Source organism: Miniopterus schreibersii (assembly GCF_964146895.1).
Source record: "Miniopterus schreibersii genome assembly, chromosome: 6".
Taxonomy (NCBI): domain Eukaryota; kingdom Metazoa; phylum Chordata; class Mammalia; order Chiroptera; family Miniopteridae; genus Miniopterus; species Miniopterus schreibersii.
Window position 1 is genome coordinate 73,077,253 of NC_138107.1, and position 22,807 is coordinate 73,100,059.

General features: G+C 41.6%; 1 protein-coding gene across 1 annotated transcript in view; it reads left to right on the forward strand.

Moving 5' to 3' along the window:
• The window catches only part of PDE7B (phosphodiesterase 7B), a gene marked incomplete at its 3' end in the record, with an annotated part of 119,152 nt that overhangs the window by 91,256 nt on the left and 5,089 nt on the right, over positions 1 to 22,807 (forward strand). Inside the window, exons 5-10 of the mRNA XM_081141437.1 lie at positions 1,121 to 1,216; positions 3,515 to 3,615; positions 4,983 to 5,114; positions 16,424 to 16,515; positions 19,417 to 19,561; positions 21,463 to 21,559. Coding sequence (XP_080997563.1) covers positions 1,121 to 1,216; positions 3,515 to 3,615; positions 4,983 to 5,114; positions 16,424 to 16,515; positions 19,417 to 19,561; positions 21,463 to 21,559 — 663 coding nt within the window. The remainder of the gene's footprint in view (positions 1 to 1,120; positions 1,217 to 3,514; positions 3,616 to 4,982; positions 5,115 to 16,423; positions 16,516 to 19,416; positions 19,562 to 21,462; positions 21,560 to 22,807) is intronic.

A 22,807-nucleotide genomic window follows, 5' to 3' on the forward strand; every position in this document is an offset into this window, starting at 1 on the left:
TGCCAACCTTCACATGGCCCGCCATCTACCAAGTTTGGGCTTTATGTCATTCCAGATTGTTTTCCCATCATTCTATAACTTCACAAACAACATACAGTGGAAAGAGTACAGCCTAAGACCAGGACACTGAACTTTGCACTGTGGAAAGCTAACTAGGGATGGATTCCATAATTTGGTATCTTCCTTCTGCTCAAATCAACTGAGAAATTGGGACCAGTAAATGAAACTAACTGTGAACCAAAGAATATGTTCAATGGTGTTTGTTCAAAAGAGAGTATAATCATGACTCTCATAGAAATATGAAATGAGCACATGTCAAAGGTTTATTTAACTCAGCAATTCGGTAAGATGCTACAACTCTTTCAAAGGAGAATTCAAAGAACCACATATATATAAGCAGTAAGAAACACATGAATTTATAAATAGTTGTAAAACTGGGAAGAGGAAAGCAATTGTATTTTCATCTGAGTAATTTTATTTGTATGTATATGGACAAGAGTCGCTTGAAATGCTATTAGTTATCTATAACTTTGATTGTTGTGAAATAGCCCAAAGACAATGCAAGTTGCTGAAAACTCTTAGAATCAGGTACTGTGGAAGAGTATACTTAGGCAACACCTTGTTTTTTATTTAAGACATCCAGTCATCTTCTTGGTCCATTTCACATTCTTTCATAAACTCCATAATGCATTTAAAATTCAAGATCATTATTCTTTAATAAACAATATTTCTTAAATGTTTACATGTTATTGTAGCTTCAATTTTTCATCTCTGCCAGCTTGAGTTATAAAATATCGTACGGTTAAGTTATCATCTTGATTGATACCTAAATTGGCAGACTCCTTATATAACTCCTTATAACTCTTAATGTTGCTAATAATTCATTGACTTTGGTGTAGGAAGAAGGTATGAACTAATTTTACTTGTACAGTATGAGAAAACTTAGGATCAGATCATAGTGATAATATCCTTTATACTTGATAATTTCAAATTTAAAGGGGATGATAATAGGAAGATCCTATTAGAGACCTTTTATTACAGAAACTATGGATCCTGTTGTCAATCTTGATAATTTAATGGTAACGAAAATGAGTTAAAACTGCTGACTGTTTTCCTCCAGGAAACAGCCTGGTAACACTGCTATGCCACCTCTTCAACACCCATGGACTCATTCACCATTTCAAGTTAGATATGGTGACCTTACACAGGTTTTTAGGTAAGTCTTTTTTTTTTTTTTTCCCCTTATTCCTACCTCCTTTCCCATGAATAATGGCAGTCCACAATATTCTTTAATATAAACTGTAAGGAATCATAGCATGGTAGATAAAGACTTTAAATTAATCTTAAATTATCTTATTTTAATTTTAAAATATGATTTACCCATTTAAGTCACTGAAAAATTATTTATTTGATTAATTATGTTTAGAGTAGATAAAGGCTATATAAAGAAAACCAACAAGAGCAGGTACTGTCAAAGAAGTTACTGATCTCTTTATATATCAATAAAACTCCAGCAAGGCATGTCTCAAAGAATCTTAATCGGGCCCGGCCGGGCATGGCTCAGTGAGTGAGCATCGGCCTAGGATCCAGGAGATAGGGGTTCGATTCCCCGTCGGGGCACATGCCCGGGTTGCGGGCTAGGCAGCCAATCAATGACTCTCTCATCATTGATGTTTCTATCTCTCTCTCTTTCCCTCCTTTCCTATCTCTGAAATCAATAAAGATATGTTAAAAAAAAAAAAAAAAAAAAAAAGACTCTTAATCGGGACATAAGTTATTAAATATCTTCAGTAGATTTTTTTAAATAATAAGAACTACCATTTATGGAGTGCCCACTATATGCAGGATTCTGTTGGTATGCTATTTCTAATCATTTCAACAACCTGCAAGTTGGGCATTATTACCACCATTTGGCCCACAGTTAAGGAGAAGTACAAAGTGGTTTTGTAACTTGCTCAAGGTCAACAACTTATAACTGGCAGAGCCTCGGTCCAAACCTGGGTCTCTGTGATTTGAAAGACCACCATCTTTCCACTTAACTCCACCATCACTCTCTATCAAGAGCAACCCCAGTTTTTATTTGACTGCCAGGAATTATCCAGGGCACATTTTTAATCACCACATAACCTTCTGCTGCCACTTAGCATGTTTCTGGCCTCTTTGACTTACCCCATGGCTGTCCTTTGAATTGGAAAGTTGATTTGATGCCATCAAGAGTAAAATAACAGTGACAATTACAGCAGCAACAGTAGCAACAACCAGGCTTATACGGTGCTTACATATGCTGGCAACCCTTGTAAGGACTTTCATACGTTAACACATTAAATCCTTACCATAGCCCTTTGGAGCTATTGTTATTCCCATTTTATAGAGAAGGAAACTGAGGATCCTTGTGGTTAAGTAACTTTCCCGATACAAATAATAATGGCAGAGCCAGAATTCAAATATCATTGTAAAATAAACTTACTGAATAAAAGATACACATGGCACAGAAGAAATTTTTGAAACCAGCCACAACATGGCTCAGTTTCAAAAACACAAATAACCTCAAGCTAACTGAATGTAGATTGCTTGAGCAAAGCAGTGGCCATGGATAAGGCCAAATAGTTTTGATTCATGTAGAGGGGGAGAATGCAGATGCTTTGGACATGTGCATACACCCGGAGCACAAGTAAAAAATGAGAAGATTTGATGACAAAAATAACACCAGAATCCAGAGCCAAACTCACAGCATGGGCTGGCGAAATATGGCCGCACTTGCAAATCTGGACATTCTATCCACACTGGTTATAGTGCATCCTAAGCATTGCCTTGGTTATTAGCTGAAGAAGATTAGTTAGTGGCTTCTGTAAATAACAAACCAAAAGTGCCTTGCTTATGTCTCTACTCCGTTCCAAGAGCTCTCTGGTCCTTAGACTAGAAGGGCATGAAAGATGATAACTTAATCTGAATGAGGTAGAAATAAAGCCAAGGAGCCCTCCATTGGATCAACACAGTAAATTGAAAATCTGCCTGAAGAAGCCCCAGATTTGCTTTGGTCCGTATTTGTTACTCAAGTGGTAGACCCATCTTTGGATATCAGGAGGCTGATGCTACCTACCAGGGCTGTTTAAAAGGAAACCTCCTTTATGACATATTATTCATAAATGGCAGCAAGCTTAAATAATTAAGCTATGGTGTGAAATAAAGGTGTCCTTTTCCTACATATTTATTTTTCCTGTGAATGAAAGTCTTCATGAATGCCAGAAAAGGGTGATTTATGAAGGTGGTGAGGATTCCCAAGGGCCTCACAAATCCTTTTAACCATTTTCCCATCTGCCCGCCCCCTCCTCTCCACTAAAAACAGCTCAGTAGAACTGCGAAACTTCCAAGCCACGTTCATTTTTAAAGAATCCCCAGGGTGCACATTTTGGAGACACTAGTATTTTTAAGCAAAAGGGACCCTCAATAAATCTAGGTCGTATGCCCTTCCTGTTTGGGTTTTAGCTGACTGAGTTATCTGTTTACCTCCTAGTCATGGTTCAAGAAGATTACCACAGCCAGAACCCATATCACAATGCTGTCCACGCAGCCGATGTCACCCAGGCCATGCACTGCTACCTGAAGGAGCCAAAGGTAAGGCCAGACCCACTGCCTCCTCAGCCATCTGGAAATGCCAAGTAAACTACCTGCTGGGCCCCAACTCACCCAACAGATCAGAATAACTGTTATGGGTCATTCACAATGTGAATACAAATTGTTTTTATTCCAGTGTCAGCTCTGAAAATCATGCAATATTCATGAAAGAGGCTGTAAATTTTCTGAAGTTTCCTTTCAGAATTTGTATGAAAGCCTGTGATTGGGCAAAAACAACCCTCCCCATGACAAACTACATCTAAGATATCTTCAGCAGTCCCGGGAACTAGCTGTTTTGCCTTGAATCTTTGCTACAGATGGTACCAGCACTGAAATTTTCTGGGAAAAGTCTCCCACCTCTAAAGTCTCCCACAAATAGAATAAAAACTCCTCAAAACTCAAACTCCACTTCCTACTAAGGCAACTGAGTATCCTGACTCGGGCCCAAGAAAATGTGTGGACATCGCAGACCTCTTAGCAAGCGTGCTCTGATGTTATCAACCAATCCTAAATTAAAAGCATGATAATAGTGCTCGCTGCTCAAAACCGAGGCGTTTCTTAGCCGTTTAACAGTTGGTATAACATACAGGATGAATTTTTCTTAAGGTTTTAGAAAAAAACAAACCCAGTCTAAGACTTCGGTTCAATCCGTTTTAACATCAACCACTGACTATGCAGACGCCAGACAAGCATTCCCAAGACAAAACTGGGAAGATGCCTCATCTATATAAAATAACCCAAAGATATTAAAGGTTTTGTGTGTTTATTTAATCTCTAGGTAGCCTGAAAGGTGTATATTTAAAGTTAGTAATGGATTCCCATCCCCCTGCTTGTTTTCCAGCTAACAACAACACCACAAGACAGATTCTCACACATAACCCACCCCCCTTTATTGACTACACATTGAAGAAATACGCAAATTTTGCAGTTCAGCCCGCTCTTGATTTCATAGTCAAATAAGTGGCAACGATATAGTGGGTGGTTGACATAGACAAATGATTTTTTATCGCCTTGGTTTTAACTTTTTACTTCATTTACAGCCTTCTCCGGGGGCAAGGCTGATCGCAGGCTCCGCCTTCTCCCTGGGCACAGACAGGCAGCAAAAGGGAACAGGGTGGCAGCGGAGAGGGAGGGCCCTGAACAGTCCACACAGTTTGACCTGCTCAGTTACTTCCCACGCAGGCCTTCCTTTTTTCTTGCGATTCCATGTGACTCTCGCCTCACTGATTGCTTCAGAGGGTAGAGGTCTGAAGGATGCGAGGCCTGAACAATATTGTGACACTTCATTCGATTCGATTTAGTCAAAACAAATGCTAACCTGCTTGCGAGACACACCCACTGACCTCCCGATCTGACTTTTTTAACAGCTCGCCAGCTTCCTCACACCTCTGGACATCATGCTTGGGCTGCTGGCTGCAGCAGCGCACGATGTTGACCACCCAGGGGTGAACCAGCCCTTTTTGATCAAAACTAACCACCACCTCGCCAACCTATATCAGGTAAGGGAACTCAGCGTTGAGCCAGGCCCAGGCCTGATGCCTGAATCTCATCCTTGGAGGTGGCTTCCTTCAGGCTCAGCCTCAGTGATGACCACAGCCAAAGAGCACGGGTTTGAAATAGGTCCGGGATATCGGCTGGGAAAGATTACATTAGTTCACAAGGATATCCAAGGAATTCAATTTGCTCCAAAGCAGATTTGAAATTATTGGAAGTCAAGCATCCCGGAACCCTACTGTCTGATGGTATGAGAATATGTGTCCCTGGAAATTATCTCATATATAATGGCCGGTTGAAGGTAGTCCTTGTAGGACTTCTATAAATGATACTACTCAGGTGCAATCCTAATTCACACTTATGTCTCTAGGGCTATTTCTGAACTTTATTGGCCTCTGAGTCAGAGGTAGTTTATGAAAGACAATGGCCATTGTTATTAAAAAATAGTTCAACAGCATGAGTACTTTGAACAGGAGAACTCCCACCCATGATATTGTTTCAGCTATTAAGCCCTAAGTCATAAATCAATTACCCCCAGAATTTTCAACAGGATTCTTTGGAGACCTTTGGTTGTCATTCACAAAATCATAACATACAAGGAAATTACTGATCTCAATCTTAGTAGAGATTTTGAAAAAAAATTAGTGCTGAAAGAATTCCTGACAGATCCCCATAAAACAGCTATCTTACGCAAGATGTTGCAGCTTGAGGATGCATTGGTTTCCAACAAAGCACAACTGGAACATTTTCAAAAGCCTTTCTCCATCCAGTTGATTAGCTCTTGGCATAGGTAGAAACTGCTATTCCAAGGTTTATGGCACCACCTGGTAGGTATTTTGGCCCTGGGCTTCCTGGGCTGTCAGCCAGCACCCGGAGCTAGGATAGATGTGGACACATAGAGACGACAGAATGACAGACCTAAGAAAGTCTTTTGATGATGAGCTAAAAACTAAAAAAAAGAAAAAGAGAGAAAGAAAGAAAGAAAGAAAGAAAGAAAGAAAGAAAGAAAGAAAGAAAGAAAGAAAGAAAGAAGAAAGAAAGAGGAAGGGAGGGAGGGAGGGAGGGAGGGAGGGAGGGAGGGAGGGAGGGAGGGAGGGAGGGAGGGAGGGAGGGAGGGAGGGAGGAAGGAAGGAAGGACTAAAAGTAAACTTTCTAAACCATATTACAAGCTAAATTTAGTGCTTGGAGAAACATAGATACTTGACTAGGGAAAAACAAAATGAGTGACTGCACTGAGAGCCCCCAAGTAGATTTTGTATTCCTGTCAATTCTGACTTTTTTCAAATATCTTATTAGACAAAGGAAATCAATCAACACAATTGGCTACTTAATCCATTCCCAAATAATGTAAATTCTTACATAATTCTAATTTTGCATCATCAAATGAATCACATCAGTGGAGTTTGTGAGTATCTACTGGGTGATTTGTACAGAAAGGTAAGGACCATAAAACTGTACTTTGCCGTGTCGTATACATAAAACACATAGTAAATTCACATTTAGACAGAAGTCAGAAAGAAATGTGCCAGATGTTAAAGACATAAAACCAAGAAAATAAGTGTAGAATTTCATCAATAATGAAGAATTGAGTACTGACTGCTAATTAACAAAAATTTATTCCCAAAAGCAAGATACTCTAATTTATTTTTTAGATACTAAAAATGTTCTCAAAAATGGATTCCTTACTCAAACTTTCAAAGTGCAAATAGTTTTTAATAATTTTTATTTTAATCTGTTTATTTAAAATAAACATTCCAATACAAAAAAATTCTCCAGCTTTTTCAATGCAACATATCGCTTTATGTATTTTTAATCAGCAACTATTTACTGCATATATTGGATGATATACTATGAACTAGAAGTACAAACATGAATAACATATAATCTCTGCCCTCAAACATTTGTTCAAACTCAGATGTACAAACTCCAAGAACAACTTAATCTCAGTTTGAAAAAGGCTTGAGGAGTTAGCTAAAGATATGCATATAGATGCAACTTTTAAAAAAAGTCTTTGAAGAGTAAATATGTGTGGTGTTCTTTGTATCCAAAGATGTTACCACAATAAAGTGAGCTTATTTTTTCTAGCAGTGAATTTATCAGCATCTGATCTGTATGACCTAATCTTTGATAGGAAAGAAAAGGATCCTTTTGATAATGACTAGAAAGAAATTGGAATAAAGGATTCAAAAACCAGATTCAAGATACTGTCTTCATCAGTCTCCTGCAACTGGTCTTAGGATTTCTTGGAGGCTAGCGATCCATGTCTTTATGTTATAGAAACAATGTTGAAGGCAAACCAGTATCAAACAGTATCATAAAGTTACTTCCAATGCCCTGGAGCTGGCTAGGATAAAAGATGAAACTTGTATCAGCCAAATGAGATTTCAGTTCTGCCCCAAAAAGTTATGCTGCCTTTAATATCTGGCTGTATACCACTGTTGACTATCTGAATGAACTCCAATAAGATAAACTCCCTGTAAGATTAGTTTAACAAATTATGTAACTAACTTTTATTCAACACTCACTGTGATTCAAATACTGTGCTAAATGCTTTTCATGTATTCTATTATTTAATCTTCACAATAGCCCAGTTAGGTGGGTATTATTATCATAGCTATTTTATAGAAAGATAAAAATTGATACTTAGGAAAGATCAAGTGTTTTTCCTAAAAAAAAAAAAAAAAAAAAAAACCACAGAGAATTAATGGCAAAGCTGGAATTGGAACCCAAGTCTTTTGTCTCCAGAGCTGAAGTGCCTAAGCACTATACATACTGCCTCTAAACCCATGTTAATCACCTACTGTGTGCAGGGACGGAAGAGCGCTCTTCCAGGTCATCCTGTCGCAGGGAGGGAGACAAAGGGATTAGAGACAAGTGGCCTAAAGTGGAAGGGACTTTGCTAAGTACTCTATAGCAGAGTACTTACAAACAAAGGGCAACGGGAAGACAGTAACTGATTCTGCAGATGGCTTCTGAAAGAAAAACTCACGACAGAATGGTGCACACTGGGCCTTGGAGCGTGCGTAGCGCTTTGAGTAGCATTTCTGAGGGCACTAGCGGCAACACAAGCTGGTGTACTTTTGGGATTAAAACCCACAATGCCGTAATAACTGAAAGTGGACTGTCCCTATGGCCTTTGGCTGGTCCTGCCATGAACAAACCCTGCTCTCAAATCAGTGTCTGATAAATTCCCCGTAGATTAGCTGTACCGAAAGGACCTGGGTCAGAAAATCCTCAAGCTGCGTCAGGCTGTAGATGAGCAACTGGCATAACCCTTCAGGTTTTCAGTTTCAGGGGGAAAATTGTGGTACATTACATATAAGCCGAGCAAGCCCATTAACAACACATGATATTTAAAATGTTTTGGAAGCTTAGCCTTTTAGCGTACCATGGGCCTGTTGGTTGAGACATGAATGAGCTTTCAGGAAATTACACGCAGATTTTGAGTATGTACTTACGCACATTTTTCTAGGGAGATGATCCATCACTTAGACTCATATTTTAAAATGGGTTACAGATTCAGAAAATATTAAGAACTATGGAAATAAGTGAATATATATATAAATGTATGTACATACATATACTATACACTATATTGTGAATATATACACACGCACACACACAAATTATACAGGAACACACACACACATTTGGTTAAAGAAAATACAATAGAGAGGATATGACAGGAATTATGTGGCTTTGAGAACACACTGTGCTTGACTACTACAATCCAGAGTTTCTATAAATGAGATAAAATGGAAGAGAGCTTCCCCTCCCTCCTTTTGTTGGCTGTGTTCTTTTAATTTGGATAAATAAGATCATTGCCTAACGCCCAGCCTGTGCTTCTGCCCTGAGATGAAGAGAAAGCCAGGGCAGCTAGAGCGAAGGCTGGGTCAGGGGCCGCCTCGCATTGTCTGCTATCTGGGCCGGACTCACGAACTGAACTGCCAACCCAAGTTCACCGTGAAGGCCATCAGAGCACTTCCACCTGGCACTCTCTCATCAGACTGGAAATGGTTCAGGTGTCTATGGTGGACCAAGAGGGAAAAGAGCATGTGAAAGATAAAACTCAAAATTTATCTTCTGTCCCTCCACCCTGCAACCCCACACACTCGTGGGCTCGGCAATTGAGCAAAGTAAGCATTAAATCAGCTATGATATTGGTTATTACAATTGCAAAAGAAATCACTTTCAGTCCAATTTAAAATGTAATTCTTTTTGATAGAGTCCAACTATGTATTAACTAGTGACTAATGAATAATTAATAGTTAATTGCTCCATAAAGCATCCTATTTATTACATTTTATGCTATCTTGCAGAAGGTTATTATCGTTTCTTAGTCACTTATCACAAACACTTAAAGGAAGTCAGCTTTTTTTGTTGTTGTTAATATATCTTTATTGATTTCAGAGAGAGGAATGGAGAGGGAGAGAGAGATAGAAACATCAGCGATAAGAGTCGTCATTGATCAGCTGCCTCCTGCATGCCCCCAACTGGGATGGAGCCCACAACACAGGCACGTGCCCCGACCGGGAATCGAACTGCGATCTCCTAGATCCTAGGTCGATGCCCAACCGCAGAGCCACACCTGGCTGGTGCAAGGAGGCCAGCATATTTAACCATTTTTTATTCTAATGGCTCTGAACCACAAATATGAATTTGACAGGGCCAGGAGAAGTATTCCTTCTACATGGTCCTATGGCCTCTACTCAAGCAACCACAAAGATTATACATAACTTCATGATTTATGCAACAGGAAAGGTATAAAAATTATAAAAAAGAGACTCAAATTTGCTTTTCTGCTTTATAGAGTTTCTGCTGTTCATGGTGAGGTGGCTGCTATGTAGCATGTCCGTGACCCTAATCTGAACACAGGCCTGACCCCTGGACAACATTTGATGTCCATGCTCCTTGCTCTCAGAGCAGTGATTTGGGCAGGTGTAGATTGGACAAAAGACAGATATATTCAAACAGACAATAAACATGGCAGTGCTGTAGCTTCTCCAAAGGCCAAGGTCTTGTTTAGGACTCAAGGAACTTCAGTTCCTCTGGGACCTCCTGGACTGGGATCTTGCAACATTACCAAGGAAACCACTTGGTTTGTTGGGGGAAAACTCAGCCACTCCATTATCTCCTAGACTCTTGCTTCTCTGTTTCATGAGCAATTAAAAATGAAAACACAGGCTATGTTTCTATTGTTTTTCTCCCTGTATCCTCTGGTTTAAAAGAGTAATTAACTCTGACTCCTGTTGAACACCAGACTCAGTTTATCAACATCATCCTGAGTATTTTAATCAAAGAAAGTATCAAATAAATGGGAGGCAGTTTAAAGCTGCCTTGTATGATAGCAAACCTGCTCTGCCAGATTTCCTTTGACAAATAGATTCTTGATTTAATTTGAAAACCTGTGTTGGTGGTTTATTAAATGCCAGATGTGTTGTTATTCAGGAACAAAAGGATTGTTTTGTTCTTAGGGTGGATAGTACTTGATAATTCAGAAACAAAGAAAAATAAAGGTTTTGTTGTAAGGGTTTTAAGGGTTTTATTTTTTCCAAATTAAAATTCTAATAGGTTTTGTTGACACAAAAGTGGATATTTACTGTTTCAGCTTTAAAATAAAGATTATGCTTACAAATATGAAGCATTTGCAACACTAGAACAAATTGTCACTGGGATAATATGAAATTGCTGAGCTGCTGCTCTTAAAGGTACAAGACATGGTACCCACGGTGGGATTCCAAAGCAGGCCCGGGTTTCAACGCATAGTAAAACCATATCATCTCATCCCATGTTCAGATATCCGTGAGCATTTCTGATGATTTTCTTCTTTTTTTCAAACCTACCTCTTACTGATCTTGTTCTCTGAGCCAAGGTGAAGCCAGGTGAGCCTGTAGGAGCAGAGCCATCTCCCTGTGAGTGGGGCACAGGTAACCCTAGACACTCCCTGTGAGATACCAGCAGGTTCCAGCCTCTCCCCTAGCCCAAGGCACCAACATCTTCATGTCTTGTCTACATTCAGGCTGACCCGGCTCCAGCCTTTCCTCTGCTGAAACGCGTATCTGACCCATAGGTACCTGCTTAAAATCCCAGTGCCCTCAGGATTGAGTCCAAATGTCTTAACACAATTTACAAACCCTGTTTTGACCTGACCCTGCTACACTTTCCAGCTTCGCTTCCCATCATCACTCAGCTAGGCCTCTATGCATTCCCGTCTGAACTGCTCTCCAGGTCCCAAGAATATCACTCATTCCTTTATTCATTCAACAAATATTCATCGAGTGCTTGACACATGCCAGGTGCTGGGAATATAGGAGATGGACAGAACAAGTAAAATTCCTGCTTTCTACTGCGGGAAACAAAATAACTCAGTAAAATATGTAGTATATTAGAAAGTGAGCATTTCTAATGCTAAAAAAAGAAACAGGGAAGGAAGATACAGTGTTCCTCTTGCTTACAGTCTTCAGCACACGCTCTTCCTTCCACCTGTTTTAATGAAATATATTTCCTCTACGTGGCCTGAACTCTCTGATCCCTCTCTAGCTCACTTAGCCTTTTGATCTCAACTTGGACATATCTTCCTCCTAAAAGCCTTCTTTTTCTTTCAGTACCCATCTCCCATGCCCCTCCTATATGATTTCACAGCTTCCTCTATCACAGTGTTCTCTAACTTGCCACTGCCTGCCTAGATGTTCACATTCCCCATAGTACGCAAGCCCCTGGCCACCCACCTCATTCACTGTTGGATCCTCAGCATCCGGCACGGTTCTGGTGTCCAGTGAAGTGAATACTGTCGGGTGGTGGGAGGTTTGCTGGTTGAGTAAGTGGGTGGGTGGATGGATCGATCGATCGATCAATAAACACACTGGACACAAGCAGCAAAAAAGACAGAACCTGAGAAACACTGAGAGATCAGGACTATTGGCAACAGCAAGTACACACGGACCAGGGTGGAAATCTGACAAGCAGAGAGAACAGCACGCAGACCGGGGAGACCACCACACCAAGGCAGGCACCCCCACTGTCCGCTTGCCAGCTGCTCCTGCTGCTGGTTACATTCTTGCTACCCTGCATCAAGAGGACACCATGAAAAAGGAGAAGCATTGATTGAAAAATTCCTTATAATGATTTTCTTACTTTTATCTTGTAATTGACAAATTCTCTATGATACACGTTACTTCCAGAGTCATTTACCTGGTCCTAGCTGTCTGTGGATGAGTAGTAGGAGACAGCTGATTGCTTTAATTTTTAAATCTCTTTGCCTAAGTCTAAGGGTTTCACAACAGAAGATCCCACGCCTGGCTTCATCAGCTATTGACCAAAAATTTAACAGGACCCTTTTTCTTTTAGCAGTTACTGAAACTTTTACAGCTACGGAACTTTTAGGTTTCGGATATTATTTATTCAGTATCCACTCAACAAATATTTACTTTTTGACTGGCACTGCGCCACATGCTGGGGCACAAAGATGGATAAGATATGCTCCCTGCTCTCGATGGCCGTCACATATGGCAGCAGTCGTCAGACCAGGCATGCGTGCCCGTGGGGATACGCACGGACTTTCCAAGGGGGACGTGGGCATGAATAGTGCTAACAGAATCCACGCTCAGGTCCTTAAACTGCCCTGCCAGGAATGTGCTTGCAGGCAGTCAGGCCAGTGCTCCTTTTCCACTCGTCTTTCACAACCACCCTGCCCCACTTTACAAAGAAAGACTCAGCTCTTACCCATTAGGTATGTTGCATGTTGTTCCAGCTGTGCCAGTAGCCATACTACCTCCATGTGAAAAAATACTGAAGGAACAACTGAAAATATTAAAGGTAATCTCCTATGAGGGAGGTGCTGTAACTCTTCCAGACATCTCATAAATAGATGCATCTCCAATAAATTTTTATTAAGCAAATTATTTTTATATTACAAATTATTAAATTTGTAATATAAGTGTGTTTTGATCTGTTAGTTACTAAAAATAATTGTAGCATAAAAACGCAAGCTGGAAAAACATTTACTACTTAGAGACTGATGTTAGGAAATTTTGTTCACTTAAAATTTCAATGTATATACTTATTTTTGTTGCAGACAAATGCGATAGGATGACAATAAAAGAATTTCACACATAATATATATTACTACATAAAATAAAATTCTGTGGGGAAAGAGAACGGAAATATAGGTTCTAGAGGGGAAAGAATCAATTTAAAATTTTCATCTTAAAGAATAAATTATTCGTGTTTTTCTCAACAGGTGATGAGTGGACATTAAATGCCATTGGTATTTAGATTCCCTTAGATGCATTTAATGCATAAAAGAATGTTATAATGGCTTTACACTAAAATTCAATATTCACAAATTTGCAGGACGTTACATCTTTTGTTACCATTGAAATTTGTGATTTTAGGCCTCAATTCTAAAAAGTATAGGGAGAGCACAGTTTTTCAAAACTATTTTCAAGAGTAAATGAACAAACCTGTGAAGACCACCAGTACACGAGAGCAAGACCAGTGAGCAAAGTCGTTATAAGGTATTTTGGGCACTGGGACAGAAGCTTGAGTTGGACTGTGGAGCTAGAAGGAGGAGCTGTCAGGTCTGTTTGGAGAACCAGGAAGGTCTTTCCTAACAGATGGTAATGGTTTATCTCAAAAAAAAGAAGTGTGTGCACGTGTGCGTGTGTGTGCATGGCCTCTCAGAGAAACCTGAAACTTTATTACCTATCAGTTAATGATGAAAATAGCAGAGAGTTATGTAAAGATTAGATGCGATCATGTAAACAGGGTGCTTCATAAATGTTAGCTCCTCCTCCCTGTGCTGCCCTTCTTTCTTATTCTCTGGAATCCACTGACGTGCCCCTAATTCCAGCACAGTTCTAGCCAAAACATACTTTTATTTATAGTGACTGCCCCAAGAAAGGTTGTGTTTATAATCGTGTACTCTATTGTCTTTTATTCTGTGCCAGCTTCCAGGCTCACTCACTTTCTTTCCATTTCCCTGGTGCTCGAATCCAAACATGGTTTTGCCAGCAAATTTCCCAAGTATCCTTTTATTCTGTCTTTGGGAAGATTATTAATGAAGATGTTAAATCAGGCTGACATAAATAACAATGCTTAACGCAGTCCTCCGCATGCTTTTGTTCCACTCATCAGAGACACGGTGTCATTTATCATTAGGTCTTGCTATCGTTTTCCAGCCCCTTGAAAAACTCCCATGAAGACACTCATTTCCATATCTCCTCGAATTAGTCTTGCAAGTGAACGCTCAGGAGTTACTGAATTATATGTCACCACAAGGTAGAAGATCTGTTACATCACACTAACCTATCACTCTCTGCTCTCATAAATCTCGACAGTCAAAACAAATTAGTCTAGCATGCTATTTCTAATAAACATTCTCTTTTGTTGTACGTGGCTCATGCCCAAAAGGAGATAATAAACCAGGTGATAAAAGTAGCAAAATCTCATCAGCAGTTCCAACGTGGTCAAGTGGTAAATAACGAATGGTAACTTCCCGGCGAGGAGAGGAATGACTAGCAATAAAACCGCCCGTAGGAGGGCCAGTGTAAAACTCTGCCTCGTGAAACTCAGCTCCACAAAGGCCTGGAGAGAAACCGCTGTCTGGGTTCAGGACCAAAAATAGTGGCAGTTTTCTGAACTCGCTCTTTCCTCGTAGATCCTTGGTTGTGTTACTCACAGAGGCTCTCTCCTCACTTCCTGAAAAAGCTGAGCATTGCACGGGAGGCTCAGTTACAGGAGTAGGGGCACAATGGTGGGATGTTTTCAGTCTCACTCCAGGCTCCAGTTAGCTCCACATTGTTTCCTTTGCTTCTTCCCCTCACCTTTTCATTTCACTGTGGCCCAATAACACAGCATAACGTTTACCATGTTCACCATTCTAAGTGCAGATTTACACTGCTGTGCAATCACCACCACCGTCTCTCTCTGGACCCTTTTTATCTTGCAAAACTGAAGCTGCGTAGCCATTAGATAGTAGCCCCCTTTCCCTAGCCCAGGCATCGCCGTTCTTCCTAACTCCGCGAATTTCACTGTCCGAGGTACCTCGCGATAAGCAGAAGCATGTCATTTCTCCTCACTTTGAATGGATGCTATCTTCCTGCGTTTTTTCTGTTTATAACCCTGCTTGAAACAAAATAGAGAATGAATGAATAAAGAAAGAAGAGAGTAAGACGCGTTCCAGGGCCCAGACGCGCTCCATTCTATACGGATCAAGTTGGTGGCGAGGCCACAATGTTTGCTAACTAGGATAAAACACTGTAAGAAACAGTCATTATCTAAATAGTTCATGTTCAGACAAGCAGCATATTTAAGGTAACAGTAAGGTCAAAGGAAAGACTGAACATAGTAGAGTTTCCTACAAGGAAAGAAACATCAAGATAATTGAACAAGGAAGCAATTGTAGATTCAAACTGAGACCGAATGGGCTAAATGCCAATATCCTAGGTCACCAGCCTAGTTACTGACAGAGCCGCTTCCATTGCAGTGGTTCCCAAGCTTCAGTGTACATAAAAATTAATCAGCACAAACCCACCAAATCAAAACTATTGCCCTGGCTGGTTTGGCTCAGTGGTTAGAGCATCGGCCTGCAGACTGAAGGGTCCCGGGTTCAGTTCCGGACAAGGGCATGTGCCTTGGTTGCAGGCTCGATCCCCGGCCCTAGTCCAGGCACATGCGGGCGGCAACCAATCGGTGTGGCTGTCTCACATCTATGTTTCTCTCTCTCTCTCTCCCTCTCTCTCTGAAAAACAATGGACGAAATATCCTGGGGTGAGAATTTTAAAAATTAAAATTTTAAAATTTAAAAAAATTAAAACTATTGACTGGGACTCAGGAGTCTGACTGTGTCCCCCGCTGCCCAGGCGGTTTACAGAGAAGGTTTCTTATGCGTGTTTGGAAACAGCGGTGAGTGCAGCAGGTCAGAGCGGCTGTGCGGCCTGCCTGGTTGATAGTATAATCTTGGCCTACATCCCGACATCGCCCCATGGCCTCCATTGCTGCCTGTCTGCATCTGCTTCACTTTCTTCGCCTTTGAGTGTTGCCTGACCGAGCTGTGAAAAATGGGCCGAGGCAGGAGTGGACACGCTAGAAACAGACCCTCATGCAGGCCTCCACTGTAGGGTCAGCAAGGGCCACTATCCTGCCATCATTACAGCCTTGAGACTAGGCTCTGGGTGGTTTTATTTCGTGTTTTTTTTTCGGTCTGCCTCTTTGTCAGCAACGAGGGAAAATACCGGCCTCAGGGAAGCTGCGTTCAGCCTGAGAGATCAGTATCTAGCTTCCCTCTCGTGTACAGCTTTAATTTTCTTTCTAGAATATGTCTGTGCTGGAGAATCACCACTGGCGATCTACAATTGGCATGCTTCGAGAATCCAGGCTTCTTGCTCACTTGCCAAAGGAAATGACGTAAGTAGCGTAGAGATGAAGCACACTGATGCCCGCGCCTTAGAGATAAGCCGCTTTCTCCCGGGCCACGCTTGAGACCCCCGCGGTTAATGGTAGGGAGCCGGCTTGCCATGCCTCCTGCCTGCCCTCGGCGTTGTCTGTCGGAGATTCGGTGTCGTTCCTGCAGCCCAGAAACCAGAATCGCTCTGGGAGCTCCGAACGGGCCTTGGATCTCCTGGGAGCTCACGTCGGGGGGGAATGAAAGCTTCCTCTTTTGCTTTCTTCAGCACTAGCGCTCTGCTCTGCCAGATTCCTGTCTTCTACGTTAACAGCATTGTCCTTCTGTGTAGACCCAAATAATAAATATTTATCAAAAAAGAACAAAGGAGTTCTCAAGCTAGTTTTAAGACTGGTTCAGTGAAGTTGGTTTCATAACTGCCAGTCTCCGCGAAAACAGAAGTTAGGATTTTTTTCTAAAATGTCTTTTGTTAAGTACCTGAATTGGCCCCAACAATTTTTTCACCATTCACTTACCTATGTGTCTTGTATTTTAAACAGAATGGGAAATGCTAGTTTCCTGGTCTGCTGTCTGCTAGCCCGAGTATTTAGGCCGAGTCCTACTAAATCCAAGGCCATTGCCTCATTTGTCTACATGGCCCCAAGGTAGCTGCTGTACTGTCTCCCAAGGCCAGCACAGATTCTGATCTGTTTAATTAAAATGCACAGAACCCGAGGTAGATAGGAGAGCAGTAAATAAATAGACCTCTGTAGCCTTCCATCTGAAGGGCACATAGCTTCAGGTCAGTGGCCAGTTATGTCTCTCCATAGACCAGGCCCTGTGCCCCAGGCTCGCTGGTTTATTCCTGGCCATCTGATGCTATCTCGTGCCGTTTCCTAGCACCCAGAGGCAGGTTGAATTTGCAGGAAGAACTTGAGTTCTGATAACTTTTTACTCCCAGGAACTAAAAGCCAATGGTGCATGGACTCAAAACTCAGTGCCTTTCACTAAAACAATACATTGCAAAGACCAAAAGAAATGCAAAAAGAACCAAAAACTAGACAAGAAGTCAAGTAAGAAGGCGCTGAGAAGAGGAGGTTAGTGGCAGGGTCAGCGAAGGAAGGCAGGAAGGCAGGGAGGCAGGGAGGGAGGGAGGGAGGGAGGGGGGAGAGGGGGCCGGAAGAAACGCAAAGAAAGGAAAAGCAGAGGACTTGTCCCCATAGCGCCCGCATTATCCACTTGTAGATCAATAGGTATTCATTTCCTAAGACGCTCCTAAGATTCCGAATAAAAGTGCCATATGTTTATGTCTTTGTGGGAGGCAGTGTTATAAATTGCTTTTGCTACAAGAATACTTGGTATGCAATAATATATGTGAAAGGACTTTATAATGAAAGTTGTCATTGCCATAATCATCATGATTATTCCTTCTATCTTCATGTAAATGCTTTAAGTAATTTTTCTGATTTTAAAAGTAAAGATTTAAAAGGGTTAACTGTACATACTAAGGAAAATTCAGAAAAGAATTAGCTTAACCATAAATTTTTTAAATTATAGATTAAGCTATACTAAAAACTTCCTTTTATCAAAAGACATCATTTTTAAAAGCAGAAAGACAAGCCATGTTACGGAAGACGATATCTGCAATGGATAATTGACAAAGGACCACTATTGAAAAAATATTTTAAAAAACTCTTAGAATCAGTAAGCGAAAGAGAGACAACACAATAGATAATAGGTAAAGACTGGAATAGAAACTTTATAGAAGAGGAACTATCAACGGCCAATAGACACATGAAAATATGTCCAACCTCATTAGTAATCAAGGAAATTCATCTGAAAACCATAAAGAGTTCATGACATACTCCTCAGATGGACAAAACATGTAAAGACTAGGAACATAAAGCAATGAGAATCTCATTCTGTTACTACGATTGTTTTAGAGAAACTTTTTGTACATGTATAAGTGGAGGTCTCTAAGGATGTTTACTGTGGCATTTTTTTCTTAGTAGTCAACAATTCGAAACAACTCAAGTAACCATCAAAAATGGAATGAATATTTTCCAAAGGAGATCATTGAAGTGAAATTGTTTAACATCTTGAATAAACATATTTTTTTTAATTGCAAAAAAAAAAAAAGTGGAATGGATTAAAAACATTGCAGAAGATTACTACAATGTAATAATGAAAATGAATGAACTACAAGCTCATACAGCAACATGGACCATGTTCAGAAGCATAATGTTAAGCTAAAGAAGCAAGTCACAAATTGATACTTGTTACTTAAAGCTCTAATTGGTTTTATTTTCCCAAAATATCCCATTTTCTCTATACCATTTTTGACTAATATATTGCTTCCCCACTGGTTTGTAATGGTGTCTTTTTTTTTTTTTTTTTTTTGTCTTAATCAACCAACTATCCTTTTTGAGTTCCAGTACCTCTTTCCAGCCTGTTTCTTCCCACTGATGGGTCTTTCCATCCCACGGTATCAATCACTACTGTTTTCATTATTATTACTGTTGCTACGCTCTTTTCTTTCTCCATGAAAATCTTAATGTCTGAGCGCATTTGATGGCTCCAGCTCCTGCGACTCTGCGGGGCTTTCTGTGCCCTCCTTAGAGCATACATTTCTACTCGGCTTTCAGTTTTGCCGCCCACAGGAACCGTGGGGGCACATAAACTACCACAACTTTGTCCCCCCCAGGTTTCAACCCCTCTCTACAGTTCTTGGTATGCCTTCTGCCCGAGGGCAGGAGTGATGGGGGGTGAGAGAACCGCTCCTGCCGTAAGGGACTGGGACTCTGTAATAAGCAACATCGAAGGCAGGCATGAGATTGCAAGCCACCTGTTGATGACAGTCAGTCACCCTCCTCACAAGGATTTGCTCTGTGTGTGTGTTTTCTCTTCCATTCTTGTGGATGCAGACAGGATATTGAACAGCAGCTGGGCTCCTTGATCTTGGCAACAGACATCAACAGACAGAATGAATTTTTGACCAGATTGAAAGCTCACCTCCAAAATAAAGACTTAAGGCTGGAGGATGTCCACGACAGGCACTTTCTGCTTCAGGTAAGCAACCACCACAAAGCCGTTATTCTTGCTGGGGGAAAACACGTAGGGGCATGATCAATAAGTTTAGCAGGTTTGAGGAGTATCTCCCATGGTCTAAATTAGAGCAGTGACCTACTTTATTAAGAGCTTTGAGACACGTGAAATTTTCAAGTGGTTTCCAAGCAAGCAAAGTGTGGGTTTCGTGTCAGTAGGTTGATAATATCTCATTTTTTCTTGTTTGGTAACTGCTTCACCACAAAGTAGCCGCCCTGCTGGGCAGTTGCACGCAGTAAGAATCTACCACGTTTTGCGCCTTGATGTAAAATTGACCACTGTGACATCTGTGCTGTTTCTATAAGACAAAAGTATATTATGTTAACTCTGGTACCCCCCAAAACTGAGAAGAGAGTAGCCTTCCTTTACCTAAAACCTGTCTAATCAAACCCTCTTTTACTTCCTTTCACTACCTAAACTCACATTTTCATCTGAGGCTCAAACATGTTTACCTAGTCTTAGCATTTTTAGGCACCAATAAATAAATTGTTTTAACTGAATGAATTGAATCATATCAAGCCCAATCCTTTCTTCATCATTCTATGGCAAGAAGCCATTTTCAACATGAGAAAAAGAGCAGAAGTGGACCTCAGAACTAGAACTCTGACTTGGTATCCAAACCAGAGCCTTTTTCTTGTCTTCCATTTTCTGCTGTCTTCCTTTTGACGCAAAAGACTGAATGGATGAACCCTGGACTCGTCCAAATAGACCAACTTTACCCAGGAGACAGAGCTGCACGTGGCAGACTGAACTGTGCAGTTTTTTCGGCTCCATGCCTCCATTCTTCCCCCTAGCTGTCCAGAGTGCCCCATCCTTCCCAGGAAATGCTCTCCTTCCAGCTGCAGCTCTGTATCTTCTTCCTTCTTTCTCCCAAATTAGTCTTCTTTTCCCTGCAAGCCACAAAGATCAACCAGGGTAGCTGGAAGATTTGGTCTGAACACTTGCATTTCAAAAGAAAAGCCGGCTGACACAGTGAATTTTGTGTCAGAACTTGGAGGGGACTTCTGCCCCTTACCTACTCCAACACGTCCTGGTGCCCCCATTAACCAGGAAGTAAAGAAGCAACCAAATTTGCCACTTAATGTGACCCAGGCTCTCCCAGCCCCCAGCCCTGTTAGCAGTTCTGTGGCCCCAGGGAACTGGGTCAAAACAAACAGACCTTGCTGGTGGGCAGGACACACCACAGGAGCCCACCTGGGCAGCGGTCTCTATGCAGCTGGTGGTAAGGGGCAGAATCTACTTCTCTTGGAATTCAAGGTAACCCTCCTAGGGTCAGTGAGAAAGTGGGCACCCCAGATCCAGGTCAGTGTGAGGCAAGCCAAGAGGCCTTGATTTAGTTCTACAAACAAAACACTCGTAGCTTTGATATGACCTAGCTCCCTGGCTGGCAGTCTGAGCTTGTTCACACACACAGACATGGGCACATAAACTCAAGCACACATCATTTAGGTGATGTATGTAGTTGGTCGTTTTGGCCACTGTGGAAGTGAGGTCCAAATGATCTCACTTGAGCCTGGCTGGGACCCCAGCGGCCTCCCTGGCCGTGGGAGGTGGGGCAGCAGGAGGAACCAGGCCATGGCTTTCCTTGGCCAGCACACCCCACATCTCCTCCAGAAAGCTCCGTGTCCTTGGACGGTGGCTCTTCTCTCCTTCTCACCGCTATAAAGTGGGAGCTCTGAATGAAGGGTTTGTGTGCTAGTGACGAAGTGTCGTTTCCTGCAGAGACACGTCAGGGAGGCCCTGTGTGGGCACGGGCCTGGCACCACGAGGCGCGCTGGCAGGTTGGACAGCCCCTTGGGCTTGGGGTGCATTTGCTGCTGAAAGATCACCCTCTGACAGTCTCTCCCTGCCCTGTCACTTCTCAGATTGCCTTGAAGTGTGCTGACATTTGCAATCCCTGCAGAATCTGGGAGATGAGCAAGCAGTGGAGTGAAAGGGTCTGTGAAGAGTTCTACAGGCAAGGTTAGTGCAACCCGACAGCTGCGTTTTCACGGCCCTCCTCCTTCAGGCATGTATCCTAATAAAACAGGAAGTGGGTGATCTATCCTGACATTTGTTCTTTCATCAGCTCTTATTATCCTAACCTTTCTCTTTAACTCTCTTGCAAACCATCCATCCCTTTTTTGGAAATAGTTTCAAAATAAATAACATTGACTTATTACAGAAACAGGTAGTAATGAGGTGCAATAAAAGTGAGTGAGAACGGGATATATATACTTTTTTTTTTTTTTTAACGGTTTTCCTCGGTGGATATAAAAATGTGAGGGACAGTTTGATTTTTAGCCTGACCTTCATTTTAATGAGCTGAGCGCAGCCTAAAGGCTAAATGCCGTTTGCGGTCAATGTTTTCCACTCTGACAGAGGGCTTAGCTCCTTTTGTGTTCCTTCCCCTCACTTTCTCAAATAAAGCTAATAATGAAATAGAGCACAGCTGACCAGGGATTGATTTAATCCTCTCAGATACGTGGAAAGTCAAATGGCCCCAAGTTAGGGTGTAATTTTTAAGAGATCAACCTTATTCAGAAATAAGGCGCTGAATTTGAGCAGGATCTTGCCGTTGGGTGGGAGGTCGCCTTTAAACACAGCCTTGTTTCTCCGGGCCCGGTTTCAGCGCTCGGGATGTTTGCTCAGGCACAACAGTGCCTGATGTTAGTGACGGGATCAGGTGTGGGAGGCTGAGAACAAATAAAGCCTGAAGTGTCCCACATACCAGCTCTGTGGGGAGCTCAAGTAGCAACAGTGAGCCTTTTGGAGAAGCCTCCATCCAAAGATGTGTCAGTGACATTGTAATGGTCCCAAAGACAGAAGACAAAGCAGAAGGGATTGGGTTCATGTGCGGACAAAAGGCTCCACTCACCATCTCCCGCTCAGAGGAAAAGTGCTCACGTAGCTCCCACAGCTCTCTGGTATTTCACTTCAGTTGGGGCGTAAGTGGTTACAAATCAAGAGGTCAGTTCTAGTTGCCCATGATGTAAAATCTCCACTGAGGGGAAAACAAAGGAAAATAGGATGAAACTGGAGCAGAGAGGTTTCAGATTAGATAAGATAAATACTTTCTTTACTGTATGATATAGAAAATATTCACAGTGAGAGAAAGGCTAGGTTTTTCATTCTTGGAAATCAAACAATGGGAAAGAGAAGATTCCACTCTGCCCCTCTTGGTTTTGACACAATCATATGCTCCTGTTGGCAATGATTGCAGTTTAACCC